The sequence below is a fragment of the Rhinatrema bivittatum genome, chromosome 10, assembly GCF_901001135.1.
Source record: "Rhinatrema bivittatum chromosome 10, aRhiBiv1.1, whole genome shotgun sequence".
Lineage (NCBI taxonomy): Eukaryota > Metazoa > Chordata > Amphibia > Gymnophiona > Rhinatrematidae > Rhinatrema > Rhinatrema bivittatum.
In genome coordinates, this window is record NC_042624.1 from 66,676,025 (window position 1) to 66,699,734 (window position 23,710).

A 23,710-nucleotide genomic window follows, 5' to 3' on the forward strand; every position below is an offset into this window, starting at 1 on the left:
TACCTTTATGGAAGGCAGCTACTGCACTGACATGCATTCTAATGGAGGAAGTTTTGAGACCTGACTCTGACAAGTGCCATAGATAGTCTAGAAACTTTGGGATGGGACAGGTAAAAGGATCAAGGGCCTGAGAAGAGCACCAAGATGTGAACCTGTTCCATTTGTAGGAATATGATTTTCTCGTGGAAGGCTTCTGTGAAGCGATCAAGACACGGGAGACTGGATCAGAAAGGTTAAGCAGCTGAAGGATTAACCTTTCAACAGCCATGCTGTCAAGGACAGGGCATGAAGATTGGGGTGGCGAAGGCACCAGTCGTTTTGAGTGATTAGAAGCAGGTCTGTTCCCAGAGGAATGTGCCTGCGAATGGAAAGATCCTGAAGGATTGGAAACCACACTTGGCGGGGCCAGTGGGGTGCTATCAGGATCATGGTTCCCTTGTCCTGACGTAACTTCACGAGAGTCTTTGAGAGAAGTGGAAGTGGAGGGAATGTGTATAGGACAGCGGTTGACCACAATAGGGAGAACGCGTCTCTTGGTGGATAATGTTGGCTGCGAATGAGAGAGCAGAAATTGTCTACTTTGCAATTCTGGGCTGACGCAAAGAGGTCTATTTGAGGATGACCCCATTGTAGGAAGATGGAGTTCGCCACTAAGGGGTTTAGAGACCACTCGTGCGGTTGAAAGTTTTGACTCAACTTGTCCGCCAACACGTTGTCCACTCCCGGCAAGTAGGTGGCCCTAAGGTACACTGAGTGGGAGAGGGCCTCCGCCCAAATCTATGCAGCTTCCTGACACAGAAGGTAGGATCCTGTCCCTCCCTGTTTGTTGATATACCACATGGCCACCTGGTTGTCCGTCTGGATCAGGATGACTTGATTGGACAGGCGATCCTGAAATACTCTGAGAGCGTATCTTATTGCTCAAAGCTCCAGGAAATTTATTTGGTGTTTGGCTTCCTCTGGAGACCAGGAACCTTGTGTTTGGAGATCGGCCACATGGGCTCCCCACCCGAAGTTGGAAGCATCGGTGGTTAGAGTTATTTGAGGGTTTGGCGCTGAAAGGGCAAGCCCTGTAGAAGATTGATGTAGTTCGTCCACCAGGCGAGAGACAGATGGAGTGAGTTGGTGACATGGACAATCGTCGACAGGGGCTGAAGGGACTGTGTCCATTTCGACCTTACAGTCCACTGCATGACTCTCATGGCCAGATGGGCCATTGGTGTGACCTGAACTGAGGACGCCATATGTCCTAGAAGGATGAGAAACCGATGCGCAGTCGTCGAGTGTTGAGACTACAGCTGTTGTGCCAGAGACACAAGGGTGAGGGCTCGTTGTCGAGGCAGGAAAGCCTTTGCCTATAAGGTGTCCAAGTCTGCCCCAATGAACGACAAGGTTTGAGATGGAACTAAGGAGGATTTGTCGAAATTGATGAGAAATCCGACTGAAGTGAGAGTGTGTAAGGTAAGGTGTAGGGAGGACAAAGCGGCTTGCTGAGTCGGAGCCCTGATTAACCAGTCGTCCAGGTAGGGGTAGACGTGGACACCTTGAGTCCTGAGGAAGGCGGCAACTACGACGAGGCATTTTGTAAACACCCGTGGTGCAGATGCTAGGCCGAATGGAAGCACTCTGTATTGATAGTGCTTGGGGCCTACGAGGAATCTCAGGAATCTGTGATGAGATGGAGTTATCGCAATATGCGTGTATGCATCCTGAAGGTCGAGAGAGCAGAGCCAGTCTCCTCTTTGAAGAAGAGTAAGCAGGGAGCCCAAGGTTACCATCTTGAACTTTTCTCTCTGGAGGTACTTGTTGAGGGGTCATAGATCCAAAATTGGATGAACGCCTCCCTATTTTTTGGGGATTAGAAACTACTGGGAATAGAATCCAAGGCCTTGCTGAGGTGATGGTACTGGTTCTATTGCTCTGGACTGGAGTAGGAGGGAAGCCTCCTGCTCCAGGAGTAATGAATGGTCGGATGTTCTCCATGTCATTAGGTGTGAGGAATCCGGCGGGATGGAGAGAAAGTTGAGATGATAGTCTTGAGCAATGATTGTTAGGACCCAGTGGTCCGAAGTGATTGATTGCCATATGTTGCTGAAATGGCACAAGTGGCCTCCCACTGGGACATTTGGTAATGGAATCTGGCTGCTGCTCTCTATGTGAAAGTCAAAAACCAGAAGCAGGGCCCGGTTGGGAGGCTATCTGTGGCTTTTGCTTTCGAGTTTGACAAGACTGTGATTTGAGGAATGGTCTCGCAAAGCGGCATCTAGCTGCTGGCGGGTAGGACTTCTTTGGTCTATAAAAAGACTTTTGAGAGTCCTTCTGGAAAGGCTGTTTGGAAGGATAATCTGAAGGGAACAGAGAGAGCTGTCTTAGAGTCTCATCAGGATACACCACCTCACCTCAAGCTGTCTTAGAGTCTCATCAGGATACACCACCTCACCTCAAGTCAGAGATCTGGGTGTACTCCTAGACAACAGACTCAGCCTCAGTAAATTCGTAAACAACACCACAAAAGAATGCTTCTTTAAATTACAAGTTTTAAAGAAACTAAAGCCACTTCTGCGCTACAGAGATTTCCGCACAGTACTCCAAGCCATCATTCTCCCGAAGTTGGATTACTGCAATTCACTCCTGCTGGGACTTCCCGCCTGCTCCACAAAACCCCTCCAGATGGTCTTAAATGCCACAGCAAGAATTCTCACCAATGCCAAAAAAAAAGACCACATCACCCCGATCCTCCAGCACCTCCATTGGCTTCCCATCAAATACAGGATACAGTTCAAAACCAGCATGATGATTCATAAGGCCCTACATAACATCTCCCCACTCAACCTAACATTCCAGCTCCAACTACACACTTCTAAAAAGCCGACGAGAAGGGCATACCAAAACAGATTGATCACCCAACCCGCAAAATCCTCCCTGAGAAAACGCGCTTTATCCACAGCGGGCCCGTCACTCTGGAACTCACTACCTCCAGACCTCCGCCTCGAGCCATGCCATACCACTTTTAAGGTGAAACTCAAGACTTGGCTCTTCCTTCAAGCATTCCCAGAGAGCTAAGAACAAGATATAATCAACCCACTGTCCTATAGCATTAATGCAATGTTTATTTTACACTATTTATTATTGGCCTTATTTATATGTTTCATAGGTGAACTTAGTTTGTTTTTTCTACTTATTATAAAGCAATCGTTTGATATGTTCTATGTAAATCGTTTGATATGTTCCATGTAAACCGCCACACGGCGGTAGTTATTTCAGTTACCTGTGAACCGGAGTGATATGTATTTTATACAGGAACTTCCGGTATATAAAAACCAAAAATAAATAAATAAATAAATGGTCCTTTAGTTTAGCCACTGTCTTTTGAATCTGCTCACCAAAGAGATTGTTTCCTATGCAGGGGAGGTCAGACAACCGCTCTTGCACTTCTGGACCAAGGTCTGAAGACTTAAGCCAAGCCCATCGTCTTGCTGAAATAGCTGCTGCAGACACTCTGGTCGCAATGTCAAAGATATCGTAACATGATCTAATCTCATGTTTGCCTGCCTCCAAACCCTTATTAAGTAGGGTGTGGAACTTATCTGGAAGTGATTGAGGCATGGAAGTTGACAGGTCTTGAAGTTGCTTAAAAATGACTATTATATTGGGTCATATATAGTTGGTAAGCAGCAATTCGGAGGATCAACATTGATCCTTGAAAGACTCTGCGACCAATGGTATCCAAAAACTTTTGTTCCTTGCCAGGGGGAAAAGAAGTATGAGTTTTGGACCTTTCTGCTTTCTTTTGCGCAGATTCAACCACCACAGATTGGTGATCCAATTGAGGCTTTTGAAAACCTGGAGCTGACTGCACCAAGTAGGTAGAATCAGTTTTTCTGTGGACTGGTGCAATGGAGCCAGGGTGCTCCCAGTTCTTTTTGAGAAGGTCAAGAAGAACTTGATGGATGGGGATGGAGGTGATTTCCTTGGGCGCATCCAGGAATTGAAGCAACTCCATCATCTGATGTCTGTTGTCCTCTTCCATTAGTAACCGGAAGGGGACCAATTCAGACATGTCCTTCATAAAGTTTATGAAAGAAAGGTCCTCTGGAGGAGAACGCTTTCTACTTTCAGTAGGTGAAGGTGGTGAAGGTAAATCATCGGTGTCTGGTGAAGAATCATCGATCCAGGTATCATAAGGAACCGCACCTGTGTCTCTAGGGACTGAAGAGGGATGGGGTAGTTGGATACATGAAGGTCCCGGTTTTGGCTCCGAAGGCATCGGAGGAATAACCGGAGGCACCGATGAAAGTAATGAAGGCCCCGGCGCAGGCATCGATGGCACCGGTGGATGGCTCGATGGCGCCGATGGGGGTATCGATATCGATCTTGATGGCTGAGGCAGTACTCCCGAAGGAGGGATGTGGAACGGTGTTTCTCCTCCCAATGACAAAGTTAACAGGGAGGGCACCGGAGCCATCGGTGACCCGGGATCCACCGGTGGAAAAGCGGCAATAAGCGCTTCCATCCTCGATAGCAGTGGTGCCAATGCTGCTGGAATCGGGTCGGTGCTCGGTTCCACTATCGGTACAGATATTGGTGCCGGGGGAACCTGGAGTCGATGGCCTCCTGAACCATCTGGTCCAGTTCTTCTCGGAGACCTGGAGCAAGCAGCCCCGGCTCCGGAACAGAAGGAGGAGGCAGAGGCATAGCTGGAGGGACCACTATTGGAGGCGGAGTCGCAGCTCCCGATGCTCTGTCAGGTGAAGAATGCCTCGGTGACCCGGTCGCCGAAAAGGTTGGTGCCTTTTCTGGACGGGGTTTCTTCGGCGGTGGCTCAGACGATGGCGAGGTCGATGGTTTCGATACCTCGATGGTCTGAGACTTTCGGTGCCGATAGCGATGTTTCTTCTGACGGTCTCCTCGGACCTGAGGGGGAGAAAAGGATGTTGAAGGCCGGGAAGTGATCAACGCCGGGCGGTCACCGGTCGGTGGACGATGCTGGCGCGACGTTGATGCAATGGACGGAGTCGGGGTTTGAGCACGGAAGAGAAGTCCCATCTTCTCCATTCTGACCTTGCAACCTTTTGGTGTTAATAGGGCACACTTGGTGCAGGTCAAGACATCGTGATCTCGTCCAAGACACATTACACAGACTTTATGCGGGTCTGTAATGGACATAGTATGAGTACAGTCCGGACACCGACGGAACCCCGACGCCATGGCCATAGAAAAAAATTGAGCCGCAGTATGGTCGACGGCCAGTAGGCCGCGAGGGCCAAATGACGGTAATTGACAGAAAACGGGTAAAAACTTACCGGAGTACCGCGGACTGAAAAAAGTTAACGGAGAGACCCCTGTGGGGCAATTTAACTTTAAATAATTCCGTGAGGAAAATTCCTGTCAGGAATACTTGCAGAGCTCCTTAACCGCGTGGCTACTGCTGCACGGAAAAAAGAAGACTGAAGAGGGACCCCTGCTGGCTGCAGGGTTAGTGCCATGCTGGGCATGCCCAGTAGGGGCCAGTCAAAGTTCTAGAAACTTTGACAAAAGTGTTCCGTGATTGGGCTCCATCCTGTGATGTCACCCATATGTGAGGACTACCATCCTGCTTGTCCTGTGAGAATTAATTTTATGATTTTTTTTTATGTATGTTGCCTTGGGCTTGTGCTGATTTTTTAAATTATCCCTATAAGGCCAGCAGGATCTCAGTAATATTAGTGTCCTGTGTTTTTACAGTATTGTTCACAGAGTGGGGGTTAGAAGAGGTTGATTGTGATTAAATTTAATTTAATTATCAAAATCTCTAGGGGAGATCATTTGGGCATGTGCGCTCAGAGGGCCGGATTTTCAAAAGGTTATGTGCGCGCCGGGTAGCACGCGCACATGTACATCTGCGCGCGTATCTTAAAATCTACCCCAGAGACTTTTAAATACCTAGCAACATCGTTGCATGTGACAAAGCAGTGGAAATTGGTGGAAAACACTGGTGAGATTACTTACCTGATAATCTCGTTTTCCTTATTGTAGGCAGATGGACTCATTACAAATGGGTATAGTGTGCTCGTGCTAGCAGTTGGAGACGGATCTGACGTCAGTACGTGGTATATATACCCCTGCAGGAAGTGCAGACGCTCAGTAATCTTCCTTGCAAAAGCTGTATGGATATATGTGTGACTGACAGATTGATTAACTGAACATGATTAACCTGACCGATTGATAGTAGCTGGAGACCGCCAGTGTTCTCAACCGGAAGGCGTCGACATCCGGCAGGGTGGATGCCCTATGTAAGGAAACATGGCTTACCTAGAAACGGTGAATCCCCATATATATATCGGCAGCCGGGCGGGATGCTGAGTCCATCTGCCTACACTAAGGAAAACGAGATTATCAGGTAAGTAATCTCACCATTTCCTAGCATGTAGCAGATGGACTCATTACAAATGGGATGTACAAAAGCTACTCCCGGACTGGGTGGGAGGCTGCCCGAGGTACGTTTAGGATTGCCCTTGCAAATGCTGAGTCCTCCCTGGCCTGGACGTCCAGACGGTAGAATCTGGAGAAGGTATGGTTGGAGGACCACGTTGCCGCTTTACATATCTCTGCAGGCGACAGCATCCTAATTTCTGTCCAAGAGGCCGCTTGTGCTCTGGTAGAGTGAGCCTTGACTCGTAGAGGCGATGGTTTTCCCGCTTCTACGTAGGCCGCTTTGATAACTTCTTTGATCCAGCGAGCAATTGTCGCTCGTGAGGCCGCTTCTCCTTGCCGCTTCCCACTGTGAAGGACGAACAGGTGGGTCCGTCTTTCGTACTGTTTCCGACATCTCCAGGTATCTGGACAGCAGCCTGCCGATGTCGAGATGACGCAGTATTCGACCTGCTTCAGATTTCTTCAACCCTTCCATGGTTGGCAAGGATATGGTTTGGTTGAGGTAGAAATATGAGACTACTTTGGGTAAGAAGGAAGGAACCGTGTGAAGATGGATAGCCCCTGGGGTGATCCTGAGAAACGGATCGCGGCAGGACAGCGCTTGTAGCTCTGAGATGCGGCATGCTGAGCATACGGCCAGCAAGAACACCATCTTCAAGGTTAACAACCGGAGGGACAGTCCTCGGAGGGGTCTGAAGGTGGGTCCCGCTAGGAAGTCCAAAACTAGGTTGAGGTTCCACAGGGGCACTGGCCATTTCAGTGGCGGGCGAATGTGTTTGACTCCTTTCAGGAAACGTGAAACGTCTGGGGGTGTGGCAATGCTGTTGCCGTCACTCCTGGGGCCTTAGCAGAATAGCACTGCCACCTGAACCTTGATTGAATTGAGGGACAGACCCTTCTGAAGCCCATCTTGCAGGAAATCCAAAATGATGGGGATTTTAGCGGCATGTGGGTTGGTGCTGCGAGTTTCACACCAGGCTTCAAATACTCTCCAGATCCGTATATAAGTTAGTGATGTGGAGAACTTGCGTGCTCGGAGGACTGTATCTATTACCGCCCCCGAGTATCCCCTTTTCCTCAGTCGAGCTCTCTCAATGGCCAGACCGTAAGAGAGAATTGAGCTGGATTCTCGTGGAGGATGGGACCTTGTCTCAGCAGGTCCCTGTGAGGGGGCAGGGGTAGGGGATCCCTTGCCAGTAGTCTTCTCATGTCTGCATACCAGGGTCTTCTTGGCCAGTCCGGGGCCACCAGAAGAACTAGGCCTCTGTGCCGCTGAATCTTGTGTATAATGGTGCCCAGCAGGGGCCATGGGGGGAAGGCATATAGCAGGATCCCCTGAGGCCAAGGTTGCACCAGGGCGTCGATCCCTTGGGATAGAGGATCTCGTCTGCGACTGAAGTATCTGGGTACTTGAGCGTTGGACCTGTCCGCTAGTAGGTCCATGCCCGGAGTCCCCCACTGATCCACAATCATCTGGAAGGCCGTGGGTGACAGTTGCCATTCCCCCGGGTTTAGGTTTTCTCTGCTGAGGAAGTCTGCCGTGGTGTTGTCCTTCCCGGCGATGTGGGCGGCGGAGATGTCCTGGAGATTTGCTTCCGCCCAAACCATCAGGAGGGCTATTTCTAGGGATACCTGTCGGCTTCTGGTTCCGCCCTGTCGGTTGATGTCACTGTGGTGGCATTGTCCGACATCACTCTGACTGCCTTGTTTCGAAGTCTGTGCGCAAATCTCAGGCAGGCTAACCTGACTGCCCGTGCCTCTAGTCGGTTGATGTTCCACCCCGACTCTTCTTTGCTCCACCGCCCTTGGGTGGTTAGCTCTTCGCAGTGTGCTCCCCAGCCGCTCAGGCTGGCATCTGTAGTGAGCAGGGTCCAGGTTGGGGAGGACATTTTTGACCCCCGGCTCGTGTGGCCGGGCTGCAGCCACCACCGTAACTGATTCCGTACTCTGGCCGGTAGAGGTAGACGCACGGTGTAGTTCTGTAATCGTGGGCTCCACCGAGATAGGAGGGCGCGTTGTAACGGTCTCATATGAGCCCGTGCTCATGGTACTACTTCCAGAGTGGACGCCATTAGGCCGAGGACCTGTAGATAATCCCAAGCTGTGGGCTGGGAGGTGCTCAGCAGAGCCTGCAAACGATTCCGGAGTTTTGATCTCCTCTTGGAGGTCAGGCTGACTTTGTCTCCCTGGGTGTCGAATCAGACTCCTAGGTATTCCAGCGACTGCGAAGGCTGTAGGGAAATCTTGGTCATGTTGACTACCCATCCTAGGCTTTCAAGAAGAGATATAACTCTGCTGGTTGCCTGGTGGCTCTCCTCCGGTGACTTTGCCCTGATCAGCCAATCGTCTAGGTAGGGATGGACGAGAATTCCTTCCTTCCTGAGGGACGCCGCCACCACTACTATTACCTTGGTAAAGGTTCGCGGTGCGGTGGCTAACCCGAAGGGTAACGCCCGGAACTGAAAGTGTTGGATTGGGATATGCAGGTAGGCCTCTGACAGATCCAGGGATGTGAGATACTCCCCTGGCTGTATTGCGCTTCGGACTGACCGCAGAGTTTCCATGCGAAATCTTGGGACCCTTAAGTGCTGGTTGACTGACTTGAGGTCCAGGACAGGTCTGAAGGTGCCCCCCTTCTTGGGTACGATGAAATAAATGGAATAATGCCCAGAATTTATCTCCCATGCAGGCACTGGGATTATGGCTTTTAGGGACAGGTAGCTTCCAGTGCTGCCCTCTTGAGGGGTGAACAAGGAGATTCCACAAACTTGTCCGGAGGGGGATGAAGGAAGTCCAGGTAATACCCCTCTCGGATGATGGCGAGGACCCACTGGTCCGAAGTAATCTCGACCCATCTGCGGTAGAATAGGGTTAGCCTGCCCCCTATGGCTTCATCCCCCAGATGGGTCGGCTGATTCTCATTGTGAGGTGCGGCCGGGACCCGAACCCGAGCTGGTTCCCCTCTTGTTGTGCCTGGTCCGAAAGGACTGGTTCCTGGTCTGAGAACGAGGTGCTTGGTAGCAAGTCCTGTAGGGGTTGAAGCGTTGACAGCCTCTACCTCTGGATATGGCCTAGGAAGAGGGCGCTGGTTCCTCCTTGACCTGTCTTCTGGTAGACGGGGTAAAGGAGAGGCGCCCCACTTGTTAGCCAGGTTCTCGAGGTCGCTGCCGAACAGGAGGGATCCCTTAAAGGGCATTCTTGTAAGGCGTGCCTTGGAGGAGGAGTCGGCCAACCAATTTCGTAGCCAGAGCTGTCTCCTGGCTGCCACTGAGGATGACACTCCCTTGGCTGCGGTACGAACTAAGTCGGAGGCAGCGTCAGTGAGGAACGAGAGAGCTGATTCCATTTCTTCCCCCAGGGTGTTGTTCCTGGCTTGTGATAAACAGGAACGCGTCACCACGGTGCAGCAGGTCGCGATTCATAGGGACATGGCTGCCACCTCAAAGGCTTGTCTCAGGATGGCGTCCAGGTGCCGGTCATGGGCATCCTTGAGGGCTGCCCCTCCCTCCACTGGAATAGTGATGCACTTCACAATTGCGCAGACTATGGCGTCTACCTTGGGGCACGCAAGCAACTCCTTAGTTGACGGGTCCAGGGGGTACATGCTGGACAAGGCCCGACCCCCCTTTGAATGAGGCCTCCGGCGCACTCCACTCCAGATCGATTAACTGCTGTGCTGCTTGGAGGAGGGGAAAATGGTGAGCCGTTTGACGAAGGCCCTCTAGCAGGGGGTTCATTCTAGGTTCCCCTGGGGTGCCTTGGCCCGGGATAGCCAACTCTGACAGGCATTGAGAGACCAGGTCTGGGAGATCCTCCTTAAGGAAGAAGCGTCTCATGGTTCGATACGGCTCTATCCCCGAGGGAGGTTCACACTGCTCGGGAAGCTCGCCTTCTTCCTCAGAGCAATCTGAATCTCCATAAGTGGGGCTTCCGGGTGGTGAGTGACCGTGCCTAGGTCTAGAGGGTCCAGGGGCAGGGTCATCCGGTACGTATGGGTCCGTTCGGGGAGCAGACTGCATTTGGACAAAGGCATGAATCCCCTTGAATAATTCCACCCAGGAGAGTGAAGCAGAGTCTAGCCTCAAGGGCACCAGGTCTCTAGGGTTCCCCGGCTGCTCACCTTGGCCTGCTAGCTCCGGGGTGTTCCCTGAGGAACTGGCAATTAATCTGGGCTGGGATCGGCCCTGACCTGGAACTCCCAGGGCCTCCTCACATTGGGCACATAGGGAGTCTGCTTCCTCGCTCTGTGTGGCTCTGAGGTGGCATGCTGAGCAGAGGCCTAGAGCTCTTAAGCCTGATTCTGGAGGTGCCGGCTCCGTGGACGCCTGGGCTCTCATACGCTCCATTGCGTCTATTATCTCTATGCGCCAGTGCTTGAGGAAAGCCCAGGAAGTGCCGCCTTCTCCTTCTCCAGGCGATGACGTGGGACCCAATCATTTAAAGCACCCGAGCACGCCCAGAAACCCTTTTCCAGCCGGACCTCACCGCAGAGGACCCCCGACATCCCTACCTACAAGGTAGGCCCTCGCCGCGGCCAACCCTCCCCGGATCCGACGGACAGAACCCGCAGACCTGGACCATCCTCCACGGAGGGCCCATATCGCGCCGACCTGACCGTCCACCAGCAGGCCCGATCCTCCTCACCCCACCGTCCATCGGGGATTTTGCTGCACCTTGGGACTTCCTCCTTATCCTGAGGAAAGCCCAGGGAGTGCCGCCTTCTCCTCGAGACCTCTGACCCCGCCCACTGACGCTCTCCAGGCAGCGATGTGGGACCCAATCATTTAAAGCGCCCGAGCGTGCCCAGAAACCCCTTTCCAGCCGGACCTCACTGCAGAGGACCCCCGATGTCCCTACCTACAAGGTAGGCCCTCGCCATGGCCAACCCTTCCCGGACCCGACGGACAGAACCCGCGGATGATCCAGCTGCCTCCATAGTAGGCCCCGTACCCACCTGGACCATCCTCCACGGAGGGCCCATACCGCGCCGGCCTGACCGTCCACCGGGAGGCCCGATCCTCCTCATCCCACCGTCCATCGGGGATTTTGCCGCACCTCAGGACTTCCTCCTTAGCCTGAGGAAAGCCCAGGAAGTGCCACCTTCTCCTCGAGGCCTCTGACCCCGCCCACTGACGCTCTCTAGGCGGCGACGTGGGACCCGATCATTTAAAGCGCCCGAGCGCGCCTCAGGAGCCGCGTGCCTAAGGAACACAACAAAGGAGCAGGCGCCTTTGTGCGCCCCTTCGTGCAGCCACTGAGTGCGATAGTTTATCCTCCTCCCCCCCCCTCCCCCTGCCTTACAGTGTTTTTTCTACTACCCTCACAACAGCCACCCTCATCCCTATCCCCAGCCACACTTCTAACAAAACAAACAAAGATGCCAACTTATCCCACCCCCATAATTATCCATCTCTACCACAATAGGAGAAAACTAGCAACTCCTACACATCTTCATCGAAAGAGATCCCCGATACCCATCATGACATCCCCCCTCACACAATTCCTTGTTCTCTCTCTCTTCTCACTAATGCTTCTCAACGCACAATCCCTCAAAAAAACCCCTCACAATCTCAACTACTACTTATTGGATTTGAAACTGATATTTGTGCCATTACTGAAACATGGCTGAAATATACAGACATAGCCCTAACCAACTAATTACCACTACAGCTCTACGATATATTCTCAATACCCAGACAAAAAAAAAAAGAGGTGGCGGCATACTTTTAGCTGCAAAAAAAAAGAGCTAAGATTAAATCCTCAAACTCTGAAAATTGTCTCCAAACTAGAAATTGGCCTCTTCAAATCTAACCAACTACAAATCTGCCTAATCTACTTCCACCCCCCTGGGCTCCTAGACTCAGACCCCTCTCCTCTCATCGAACTCATCGCCAAACACATCAACGCTGACTCCCCAGCTATCATCTTGGGGGACTTTAACATCCATGTAGACATGACGCCACCGACTCCCAACTGTGAAGCCCTCCTATCCTCCTTCAAGGCCATGGGATTCAAGCAAATCATCAACAATCCCACCCACAAAGCTGGCCACACCCTGGATCTCATCTTCATAAACTCAACCCTCCACTCATTTCCCCTCCCTCCTGCACCCCAATCCCGTGGTCTGACCATTTGATGATCTCCACAGATCTCTCGATAAAGAAAAACCTGACCCCCCCCTACTCAAAACTACCATTCACTTCAGAAAACCCTGCTCTATGGATGACCTCAGCTCCCACCTCTCTATGGACCTACAAAACCTTGACCTCTCTAATGCAGACTCTGCCCTGACCTCTTGGCTCACCATTACTAACTCTGTGACAAATAAAATATGTCCCATGACAGCTAAAGAAATTAACCCTGCCCTTAAAAACAAAAAACCCTGGTTCTCGCTAGAACTGAAGAACCTTAAACAAGAGCTAAGACACAAAGAATAGAGATGGCGCAAGGACCCCATCCCCGCTTCGCTGTCAGCCTACAAAGCCACCATGCACTCTTACAGGAACCTCATACTCCGCACTAAGAGAGATTTCTACGCCAGCAAAATCCACAACTTCCTCTACGACGCAAAGGCCTTATTCTCATACGATTCAGTACTTACAAAACCCTCCCCTCCCTCCATACCAGAGGACAAAGCCCAAACTAAGTCTAACGAACTGGCAACTTTCTTCGAGAGAAAAATCTCCAACCTCCTAGCCCCCCTCATCCTCTCGAATACCCAACCTCCTCCGCCCTACACCTCCCCCAACAGCCAAAAAGCAAACTTCGATACCTTCGAACTCACTTCATCCCTAGAAATCGAATCTATCCTCAAGAACATGAAGCCCTCCTCTCATCCTTCAGACCACATCCCCACAAAACTTCTACTCACCATTCCAAACACCATCTCCAAACCACTAGCTGAAATCATAAACTGCTCCCTATCCCAAGGATCAGTACCTGACCCTCTGAAACTCGCCACGCTTAAACCACTACTAAAGAAACCCAACTTGGATTCTGTAGACCCCGCCAACTTCCGTCCCATCGCCAACCTCCCTTTTATCGCCAAACTAATGGAGAAACTGGTCAACACCCAACTCTCTGACTATCTAGACAATCATAAGATTCTCTACCCTGCTCAGTTCAGATTCCGTAAATCACTAAACACAGAATCCCTCCTAATCTCACTCACGGATAATATCCTCATGGGCTTAGACAAAGGACAATCATACCTACTGGCATTGCTGGACATTTCGGCTGCGTTTGACACTGTGAATCATTCCATTTTCATTAACCGCCTGAATGACATTGGCGTCTCAGGTACAGTCCTCAGCTGGTTCAAGTCCTTCCTCAGCAATAGAAACTACAAGGTCAGAATAAGCAACAAAGAATCCCACCCCATTAGCTCGTCACATGGAGTACCTCAAGGATCATCACTCTCTCCTACTCTCTTTAACATACATCTCCTACCCCTCTGCCAGCTCCTTGCAAATCTAAATTCATCAACATCACTAAAGAATGGTTCTATAAGCTACATATTCTGAAAAGGCTCAGACCACTCCTGCACTTTCACGATTTCCACACGGTCCTCCAAGCCACCCTATTTTAAAAAATTGACTACTGCAACTCACTACTCTTCAGCCTCTCTGCAACTTCCACTAAACCTTTACAGATGCTCCAGAATGCCGCCGCAAGGATCCTAACCAATTCTAGTCAAAGAGACCATATCACGCCCATTCTCAAGAATTTACATTGGTTTCCCATCAACTTCAGAATCCTTCATAAGTCCCTCACAATCATACTCAAGCCCATCTACAATCAGTCATCACTCCAGCTAATAATTCCGCTCCACCTCCAGTCTCCATGAGACCGATCAGAGCGGCCTACAAAGGGACCCTCCACGCTCCCCCCACCAAGTCCATGCTGCACCCCTCCATAAGGAAACGCGCCTTCTCTACAGCCAGACCTTCTCAGTGGAACGCATTACCCCCAGAACTACACCAGGAACAAAGTCCGATTACCTTCAGGAAAAATTGGCTATTCAAACAAGCCTTTCCTTAATCTGCGGTGGCACAAACACTGACTCTTGATGGTTACCGGTTCTGAAACATGCTGTAATCATGCTGTAATTATGCTGCAATCACGACCACTATTCCTGTCCCATACCCCTTGTCCCCGGTCCCCCCCCCTTTTTCCCCTCACCCCTCCCTCCAGCCCCAGTCCCCCTCTCTTAATAAGTCATTTTGCGCTTAAATACTACTTTCCCATTACCTTTGTCACTTAGTTGTTTTACGCTCCCTCCCTACCTCTCCTAGCTCCTCTACCCTGGCAGCCCTGTCCCTCTCTAAGTTCTGAGTCAAGTTCTAAGTTATCCTTACTAGGTTATCCTGATTTTATCTTGATTAATCGCTTGTTATATGTAACTTTCCCAGGTTTGGTTTGATGTAAACCGGTGTGATAAGACTTTTGTCCTGAATGTCGGTATAGTAAAAAGAAGTAAATAAATAAATAAAACATCTATTCTTTTAAAAACTCTAGATACTCTTTTCTAGATACTCTTTTTAAAAGAGTATCTAGAAGATCACAATATCCTATACCCTTCGCAATATGGTTTCCGCAAATCACGCAACACGGAAACCCTCCTCATTTCACTTACAGACCATATTATAATGGGTTTAGACAAAGGCTACTCCTTTTTATTAGTCCTGCTAGACATCTCGGCGGCATTTGACACCGTCAACCACTCCATTCTTCTGGATCGCCTAGCAGATATCGGTATCTCCGAATCAGCCCACAGTTGGTTCAAGTCCTTCCTCTGCAATAGAACCTTCAAAGTCAAAATCAATAATAAAGAATCACCCTTAACAAAGTCCACTCTTGGTGTACCACAAGGATCCTCCTTATCTCCCACCCTCTTTAACATCTACCTCCTCCCCCTCTGCCAATTGCTAACCGATCTTAATCTAATTCATTATCTGTACGCAGACGACGTGCAGATTCTAATCCCTATAACAGAATCTATCTCAAAAGCTCTCACCCACTGGAATAACTGCCTTCTATCTATCACCAGTCTTCTCAACAGCTTAAACTTGGTCCTCAATGCCTCGAAGACGGAGCTCCTCCTCATCTCTTCAAATGAAGATAATATCCCCCCACCATCCACACACAACTCCCACATCATCCATAAGCATGTTAGAGACCTTGGGGTAATTCTAGATAATCAACTAAACCTAAAGCAAATGGTCAACACCACATCCAAAGACTGCTTCTACAGACTCCAGGTTCTAAAACGACTCAAACCACTCCTATTTTTCTATGACTTCAGGACAGTCCTCCAAGCGTTGCTATTCGCCAAGATAGACTACTGCAGTGCCCTCTTCCTAGGCCTCCCCAAATCTACCACCAAACCACTGCAGATGATACAAAATGCCGCAGCGAGATTGCTGACCAACACCAGCCGTGGAGAACACATCTCACCCATCCTCAGAAATGTTGAGATTACTACCTGATAATCTCCTTTTCCTTAGTGTAGACAGATGGACTCAGAACGAATGGGATAGTATCCGCGTGCTAGCAGTTGGAGACGGATCTGACGTCAGCACGGGGGTATATATATCCCCACAGGAAGCGTAGCAACTCAGTAATCTTCCTTGCAAAAGCTGTTATGGAAATGTGTACTGACGCTCAGTAAAAAGTGAAAACAGGATTCCCCTGACCGATTGATAGTAGCTGGAGACCGCCAGCATTCACAACCGGAAGGCGTTAACACCAGGTAGAGTGTACGCTCTCATGGAACAGAAGACATGGCTTACCTTGAATCGGTGAAACCCATGTACACAGGCAGCTGGGCGGGATGCTGAGTCCATCTGTCTACAATAAGGAAAATGAGATTATCAGGTAGTAATCTAAACATTTCCTGGCGTGTAGCCAGATGGACTCAGAACGAATGGGATGTACAAAAGCTTTACTCCCAGCCTGGGCGGGAGGCTGCCTGAGGCCCATGTAGTACCGCCCTCGCAAATGCTGAATCCTCCCTGGCCTGGACATCCAGACGGTAGAACCTGGAGAAGGTATGGAGGGAGGACCACGTCGCCGCTTTACAGATTTCTGCAGGCGACAGCATCCTGGATTCAGCCCAGGATGTCGCTTGTGCTCTGGTAGAATGAGCCTTGACTTGTAGAGGCGGAGACTTCCCGGCTTCTACGTAAGCTGCTCTGATAACTTCTTTAATCCAGCGGGCGATGGTGGGCCGCTTCACCTTGCTTCTTCCCGCTGTGCAGGACAAACAGATGGTCCGTCTTTCGTAGTTGTTGTGTCACTTCCAGATATCTGGACAGCATTCTGCCAATGTCGAGATGGCGCAATAGACGCCCGTCTTCAGATTTCTTCAAACCCGCCGTGGTAGGCAAGGATATGGTTTGGTTAAGATGAAACTGTGAAACCACTTTCGGTAGAAAGGAGGGGACCGTCCGAAGAAGGATAGCCTCCGGAGTGATTCTGAGAAATGGATCACGGCAGGACAGTGCTTGTATCTCTGAGATGCAGCGGGCTGAACATACAGCCAGCAAGAACACCATCTTCAAGGTTAGAGAATGGAGAGACAGGCCCCGAAGGGGTCTGAAGGTGGACCCCGCGAGGAAATCCAAAACAAGGTTGAGGTCCCACAAAGGCACAGGCCACTTCAGTGGCGGACGAATATGCTTGACTCCTTGCAGGAAGCAAGAAACATCTGGGTGCTTGGCAATGGTCTTGCCATCCCTCCTGGGACCATAGCAAGACAGCGCAGCCACCTGAACCTTGATGGAGCTGAGGGAGAGACCCTTCTGAAGTCCATCCTGCAGGAAATCCAACACAATAGGGATTGTGGCCGCATGTGGATTGGTGCCATGGGTGTCGCACCATGCTTCGAATACCCTCCAGACGCGAACGTAGGTGAGGGATGTGGAAAACTTGCGAGCTCGGAGGAGTGTATCAATCACGAGCTCCGAGTAACCTCTTTTCTTCAGTCTAGCCCTCTCAAGGGCCAGACCGTAAGAGAGAATTGAGCTGGATCCTCGTGGAGGATGGGACCTTGACGTAGAAGGTCCCGGAGAGGAGGCAGGGGGAGAGGCTCCCCTGCCAGTAGTCTTCTCATGTCTGCGTACCAGGGTCTTCTTGGCCAGTCTGGTGCCACTAGAAGAACTAGGCCCCGGTGTTTCTGAATCTTGTGGATGAGGGCGCCCAGCAGAGGCCACGGAGGAAAGGCGTATAGCAGAGTCCCTGGAGGCCATGGCTGAACTAGGGCATCAATTCCGTGTGAGAACGGGTCGCGCTTGCGGCTGAAGTATCTGGGTACCTGAGCATTGGACTTGTCCGCCAGTAAATCCATGTCCGGAATCCTCCAGTGATCCACAATCATCTGGAAGGCTGTGGGTAACAGCTGCCACTCTCCCGGATTTAGACTTTCTCTGCTGAGGAAGTCTGCTGTGGTATTGTCCTTCCCGGCAATATGGACGGCGGAGATGTCCTGCAGATTCGCCTCTGCCCAAGCCATCAGTGGGGCGATCTCCAGAGATACTTGTCTGCTTCTGGTTCCGCCCTGACGGTTGATGTATGCCACCGTGGTGGCGTTGTCGGACATCACTCTGACTGCTCTGTTCTTCAGTCTGTGAGCAAATCGAAGGCATGCCAATCGGACTGCCCGGGCCTCTAGACGGTTGATGTTCCACGCTGACTCTTCTCTGTTCCACCGCCCTTGTGCAGTGAGTCCTTCGCAGTGTGCTCCCCAGCTGCTCAGGCTGGCATCTGTGGTGAGCAAAGTCCACATGGGTGAAGACATCTTCAACCCCCTGCTCATGTGGTTGGACTGCAACCACCACCGCAACTGGGTCCGCACTCCGGCTGGCAGATGCAGGTGCGTGGAATAGTTCCGTAGACGGGGGCTCCAGCGAGAGAGCAGGGAGTGTTGTAGAGGTCTCATATGGGCCCTCGCCCAAGGTACCACTTCCAGGGTGGATGCCATGAGACCAAGAACCTGCAGATAATCCCAGGCCATGGGCCGACTGGCTCCCATCAAATACTGGATACGCTGCTGAAGTTTCAACCTTCTCTTGGTAGTGAGACTGACTGTGTCCGCCCGGGTGTCGAACTGTACTCCCAGGTATTCCAGAGACTGGGAAGGCTGTAGGCAGCTCTTGCTGAGGTTGATCACCCAGCCCAAGCTTTCCAGAAGGGCGATTACTCTGTCGGTCGTCCGAAGGCTCTCCTCTCGAGATTTCGCCCGGATCAGCCAGTCGTCTAGGTAGGGATGGACCAGAATTCCTTCCCTCCTGAGTGCTGCTGCTACCACTACGACCACCTTGGTGAATGTCCGTGGTGACGTGGCCAACCCGAAGGGCAGAGCCCGGAATTGGAAGTGGCGTCCCAGAACCTTGAAGCGTAGGTAGCGCTGATGATCCGGATGGATCGGGATATGCAGGTATGCCTCTGACAGGTCTAATGCCGTGAGGAATTCCCCTGGCTGTACTGCAGCCTTGACGGAGCACAGAGTCTCCATACGAAACCTCGGTACCCGCAAGTATCGATTGACTGACTTGAGGTCCAGCACAGGCCGAAAGGTGCCCCCTTTCTTGGGTACCATGAAATAAATGGAATAGTGTCCAGAATTCACTTCCCAGGCAGGTACTGGGATGATGGCTTTCAAGGACAGGAGCCTCGCCAGGGTAGCTTCCAATGCTGCCTTCTTGTGTATGGGACAGGAGGATTCCACAAACTTGTCCGGAGGGAGATGATGAAAGTCCAGATAATATCCCTCCCGGATAACGGCGAGGACCCACTGGTCCGACGTAATCTCGACCCATCTGGGGTAGAAGAGGGTTAACCTGCCCCCTATGGGTCCGTCCCCCAGATGAATCGGCGGATTCTCATTGGGAGGCGCGGCCGGGAACCGAGCCCGGGCCCGCTCCCCTCTTGCGCTGCTTGGTCCGAAAGGACTGATTCCTGGCCTGAGGGCGCGGTGCCTGGTAGCGACCCCTGTAAGGAACAAAGCGCTGGGAACTCCTGCCCCTGGAGGGCCTTGGAAAGGCGCGTTGGCCCCTTCTGAACTGATCTTCCGGAAGTCTGGGCATTGGAGAGGCACCCCATGTACTGGCCAGTTTATCAAGGTCGCTGCCAAATAGGAAAGAGCCCTTAAAGGGCAATCTGGTGAGGCGTGTCTTGGAAGGCGCATCAGCGGACCATCTCCGGATCCATAGCTGCCTCCTGGCAGCTACTGAGGATGAGATCCCCTTAGCTGTTGTCCGTACCAGGTCAGATGCAGCATCCGTGAGGAATGAAAGAGATGACTCCATGTCTGCCGCTGGAGCTTGGTTTCTAACCTGTGACAAACAGGCACGCGTCACCACTGTGCAACAAGTTGCGATCCGCAAAGATAGAGCTGCCACCTCAAAGGTCTGTTTCAGAATGGCGTCCAGTCGCCGGTCATGAGGCTCCCTGAAGGTCGTCCCCCCTTCAACTGGAATGGTAGTGCGCTTGACCACAGCGCTAATCAAGGCGTCCACCTGAGGGCACGCCAGCAGGTCCTGAATAGCCGGTGCCAAGGGGTACATGCTCGTCAGAGCCCGGCCCCCCTTGAAAGAAGCCGCTGGTGCCGCCCATTCTAAATCTATCAGTTGTTGGGCCGCTTGTAAGAATGGAAAATGGCGGGCTGTAGGACGAAGACCTTCCAGCAGGGGGTTCTGCGCGGAGGGCACCGAGGCGCTGGGACCCGTAATATCCAATTCTGCCAGACACTGAGACACCAGGACGGAGAGATCCTCTTTAGGGAAGAACCGCCTCATGGTTCTATATGGCTCAATCCCAGGGGGAAAGTCCCCCTCGTCCGGAAGTTCGGACTCGTCCGGTGATACCTCCTGGTCCGACTGCTCCGGACTGTCCAGTGGTGGGAGGTCCCGCTCGCGATAAGGGCGTGAGGGTCCAGGAACAGGATCCGCAGGAGCCACCACCGCAGCAGCCGCCGCAGTCACCACAGGAACAGCAGGAACCACAGGGCCTGGACGGGAAGCCGTTTGCATCTGTACGAAGGCATGAATCCCCTTAAAGAGATCCACCCAGGAAATTGAAGCAGCCTCTAATTGCCGGGGTACAAGATCCCCCGGGATTCCTGATTGGTCGAGATTGCCCCCTAAATCCGGGGTAGCCCCTGGGGAACTGTCAACAAATCGTGGCTGAGACCGGTCCTGGCCTAAGGGTCCCACGGCCTCCTCACATTGGGCACATAGGGAGTTTGGCTCTTCACTGCGCGTGGCCCTCAGCTGGCATGCAGAGCAGAGGCCAAGGGCTTTAATGCCTGAAGCAGGCGGCGCCGTCGCTGAAGATACTGCTGCGTTCTGATCCATTGAAAAATATGCGCCGAATGCGTAATACAACAGGCGCACAATAATACCAATATGCGGCAGCAATAGGCGCTTAATACAATAGGCGCACAATAAGAATAATATGCGGCAGCAATGGGCTCTTAATACAACAGGCGCACAATAATAATAATATGCGGCAGCAATGGGCGCTTAATACAACAGGCGCACAAGAATAATAATATGCGGCAGCAATAGGCGCTTAATACAACAGGCGCACAATAATAACAATATGCGGCAGCAATAGGCGCGTAATACAACAGGCGCACAATAATAATAATATGCAGCAGCAATATGTGCAATATGTTCTCAGCAATAGGCGGCCAAGAAGACCGCCCAAGTGTATGCAATATGCACTCAGCAATATGCCATAAGCAATACACGCACTATGGCTCTCAATAGGCTTTCCGCAATATGCAGGTAGTAATATACGCTCAATAGCATTCAATAAGCGCTCAACAGTATGCGGTTTAACAATACACTCTTAATAGTAGTCAATAGGCTTTCAGCAATATGTAGTTAGCAATATACGCTCAATAGCATTCAATAGGCGTTCAGTAATATGCGGTAGCAATATACTCGCAATAGCATTCAATAGGTACTCAGCACTATGTGGTTAGCAATATACGCTCAATAGCATTCAATAGGCGTTCAGTAATATGCGGTTAGCAATATACTTGCAATAGCATTCAATAGGCTGTCAGCACTATGTGGTTAGCAATATACGCTCAATAGCATTCAATAGGCGTTCAGTAATATGCGGTTAGCAATATACTCGCAATAGCATTCAATATGCTTTCAGCAACAGGCGGTGTAGCAATATCTATCAGTAACCGGCGGTTAGCAATACATGCTCAGTGGAAATGCTCCCAACAAGAAGGCCATATACGCACAAGGAAGAATAAACCTGCGCCGATTACCGGCGCCCTACCTGAACGAGGCCCACAAAATGGCGCCCTCCTTGGCGTGCCACGCCGCCGATCCTCTGTTCCTTCGGAGACCCGCAAAACGAGATGTACGCCTCACCTTAATCTCGGCGCCCTTCGGTTGGAACCCAGGCGGTCTCCGGCTGCGGGGAGAGCGGGCAACTACCTTCACCACCGCGTTTGAGGATATGCACCCGCTGCCTCTTCCACGCCAGGACCGAGGCGCCTCGTAAGCCTCACCTGAACCTCGCCCGGGGGCTGTGTCCCTGCCGCGCTTCGGCCGGACCGAGGACTTCACCTCCGGGGTGATCATGGGAATCACCCCAGGCAGCTCAACTGGGGGAGTGACCTCCTGGTATCACCGCAGGAGCGCGGGGCTCGATATTTTCACAGAAAGTAGAATCTAGAATTATAAGAAAAGAGAAAAAGATTAAAGTAGTCTTGGAAAGCACGCTCGACTAGCGTGCAGGCACTCCAAACTGCTTTGGAGACGGAAATTACTGAGTTGCTACGCTTTCTGTGGGGATATATATACCCCCATGCTGACGTCAGATCCGTCTCCAACTGCTAACACGCGGATACTATCCCATTCGTTCTGAGTCCATCTGGCTACATGCCAGGAAATCTACATTGGTTACCAGTGAATTTCAGAATCTTATACAAATCAATCACCCTAATACACAAATCCATTCACCATCAACTTCAACTCGACCTTGAAATCCCCTTCAAACTACACTCCTCCAACAGACCAACTAGAGATATTCACAAAGGAACTCTGAAATTTCCCCCAACTAAAGCCACACGCCTCTCCTCGACCAAAGACCGAGCGTTTTCGATAGCAGGCCCATCTATCTGGAATAACATCCCCTCAGACCTCGGATTGGAACCCTGCCTTTTAACATTCAGAAAAAAACTCAAGACGTGGCTCTTTCACCAAGCCTTCTCTGATCCCCCAGACAATCACTAGTTGCCCTTATTCTTACCTGGACGATGGTCTTTTATCTTCCTGAACAATGGACTCTGGCACTTACAGGTTAAAGCACATTAAGCTTTAACCCGAATTCTCTATTGTATTATTTTATAATTACTACCTGCCTTACCTTCTTTCCAGCTATTTAAGCTTCCAAGTTCTTTACTCCTTGTTGAATGTAACTTTGCCTTTTTCACCTCTATTGTTTAATTACTTTAGTTGTCGCTTCAGTTTATACCCTTGTTCAATGTAAACCGATCTGATATGGTTATTACTGTGAAGGTCGGTATAAAAAAAGTGTTAAATAAATAAATAAGGAGAAATACTAGAGTAATAGATCTGAAAAAAACACTAAAAATACTGTGTTCTTCTTCCACCATCCTTTAACTGATTGCAAAGCTAGAAGAACTAGGGGGCATTTCATGAAGTTAGCAAGTAGCACATTTAAGACTAATCGGAGAAAATTCTTTTTCACTCAACACACAATAAAGCTCTGGAATTTGTTGCCAGAAGATGTGGTTAGTGCAGTTAGTGTAGCTGGGTTCAAAAAAGGTTTGGATAAGTTCTTGGAGGAGAAGTCCATTAACGGCTATTAATCAAATTTACTTAGGGAATAGCCACTGCTATTAATTGCATCAGTGGCATGGGATCTTCTTAGTGTTTGGGTAATTGCCAGTTTCTTGTGGCCTGGTATGGCCTCTATTGGAAATAGGATGCTGGGCTTGATGGACCCTTGGTCTGACCCAGCATGGCAATTTCTTATGTTCTTATGTTCTAAAACAAAAAAAAGGCATGGTTTGCAGTGTAAGAATAAAAATAGACTTCACCATATGTTGATGGTAGTCTCTCTCTCTCTCAAAGTAACTCACCCTTCTCAGAATCGGTGAGCAAGAAGAGGTCAGGATGCTCTGGATCATCAGCCATCATCACCATCCATCCTACAACGGACACATTCTTGCTCGATGTTGATTTGAACTGAATTAATAAAGAAAATTGGTAAATCTTTAGTCATAGTGCCAGAAGAGAAATCT

The 23,710-nt window shown here is 50.7% G+C and overlaps 1 protein-coding gene across 3 annotated transcripts in view; it reads right to left on the bottom strand.

The window, feature by feature from the left end:
• The window catches only part of RALGPS2 (Ral GEF with PH domain and SH3 binding motif 2), a 785,699-nt gene that overhangs the window by 41,674 nt on the left and 720,315 nt on the right, over window positions 1-23,710 (bottom strand). For all 3 annotated transcript variants that reach the window (XM_029618595.1, XM_029618592.1, XM_029618597.1), the window contains one exon: window positions 23,549-23,654. In XM_029618595.1, coding sequence (XP_029474455.1) covers window positions 23,549-23,654 — 106 coding nt within the window. The remainder of the gene's footprint in view (window positions 1-23,548; window positions 23,655-23,710) is intronic.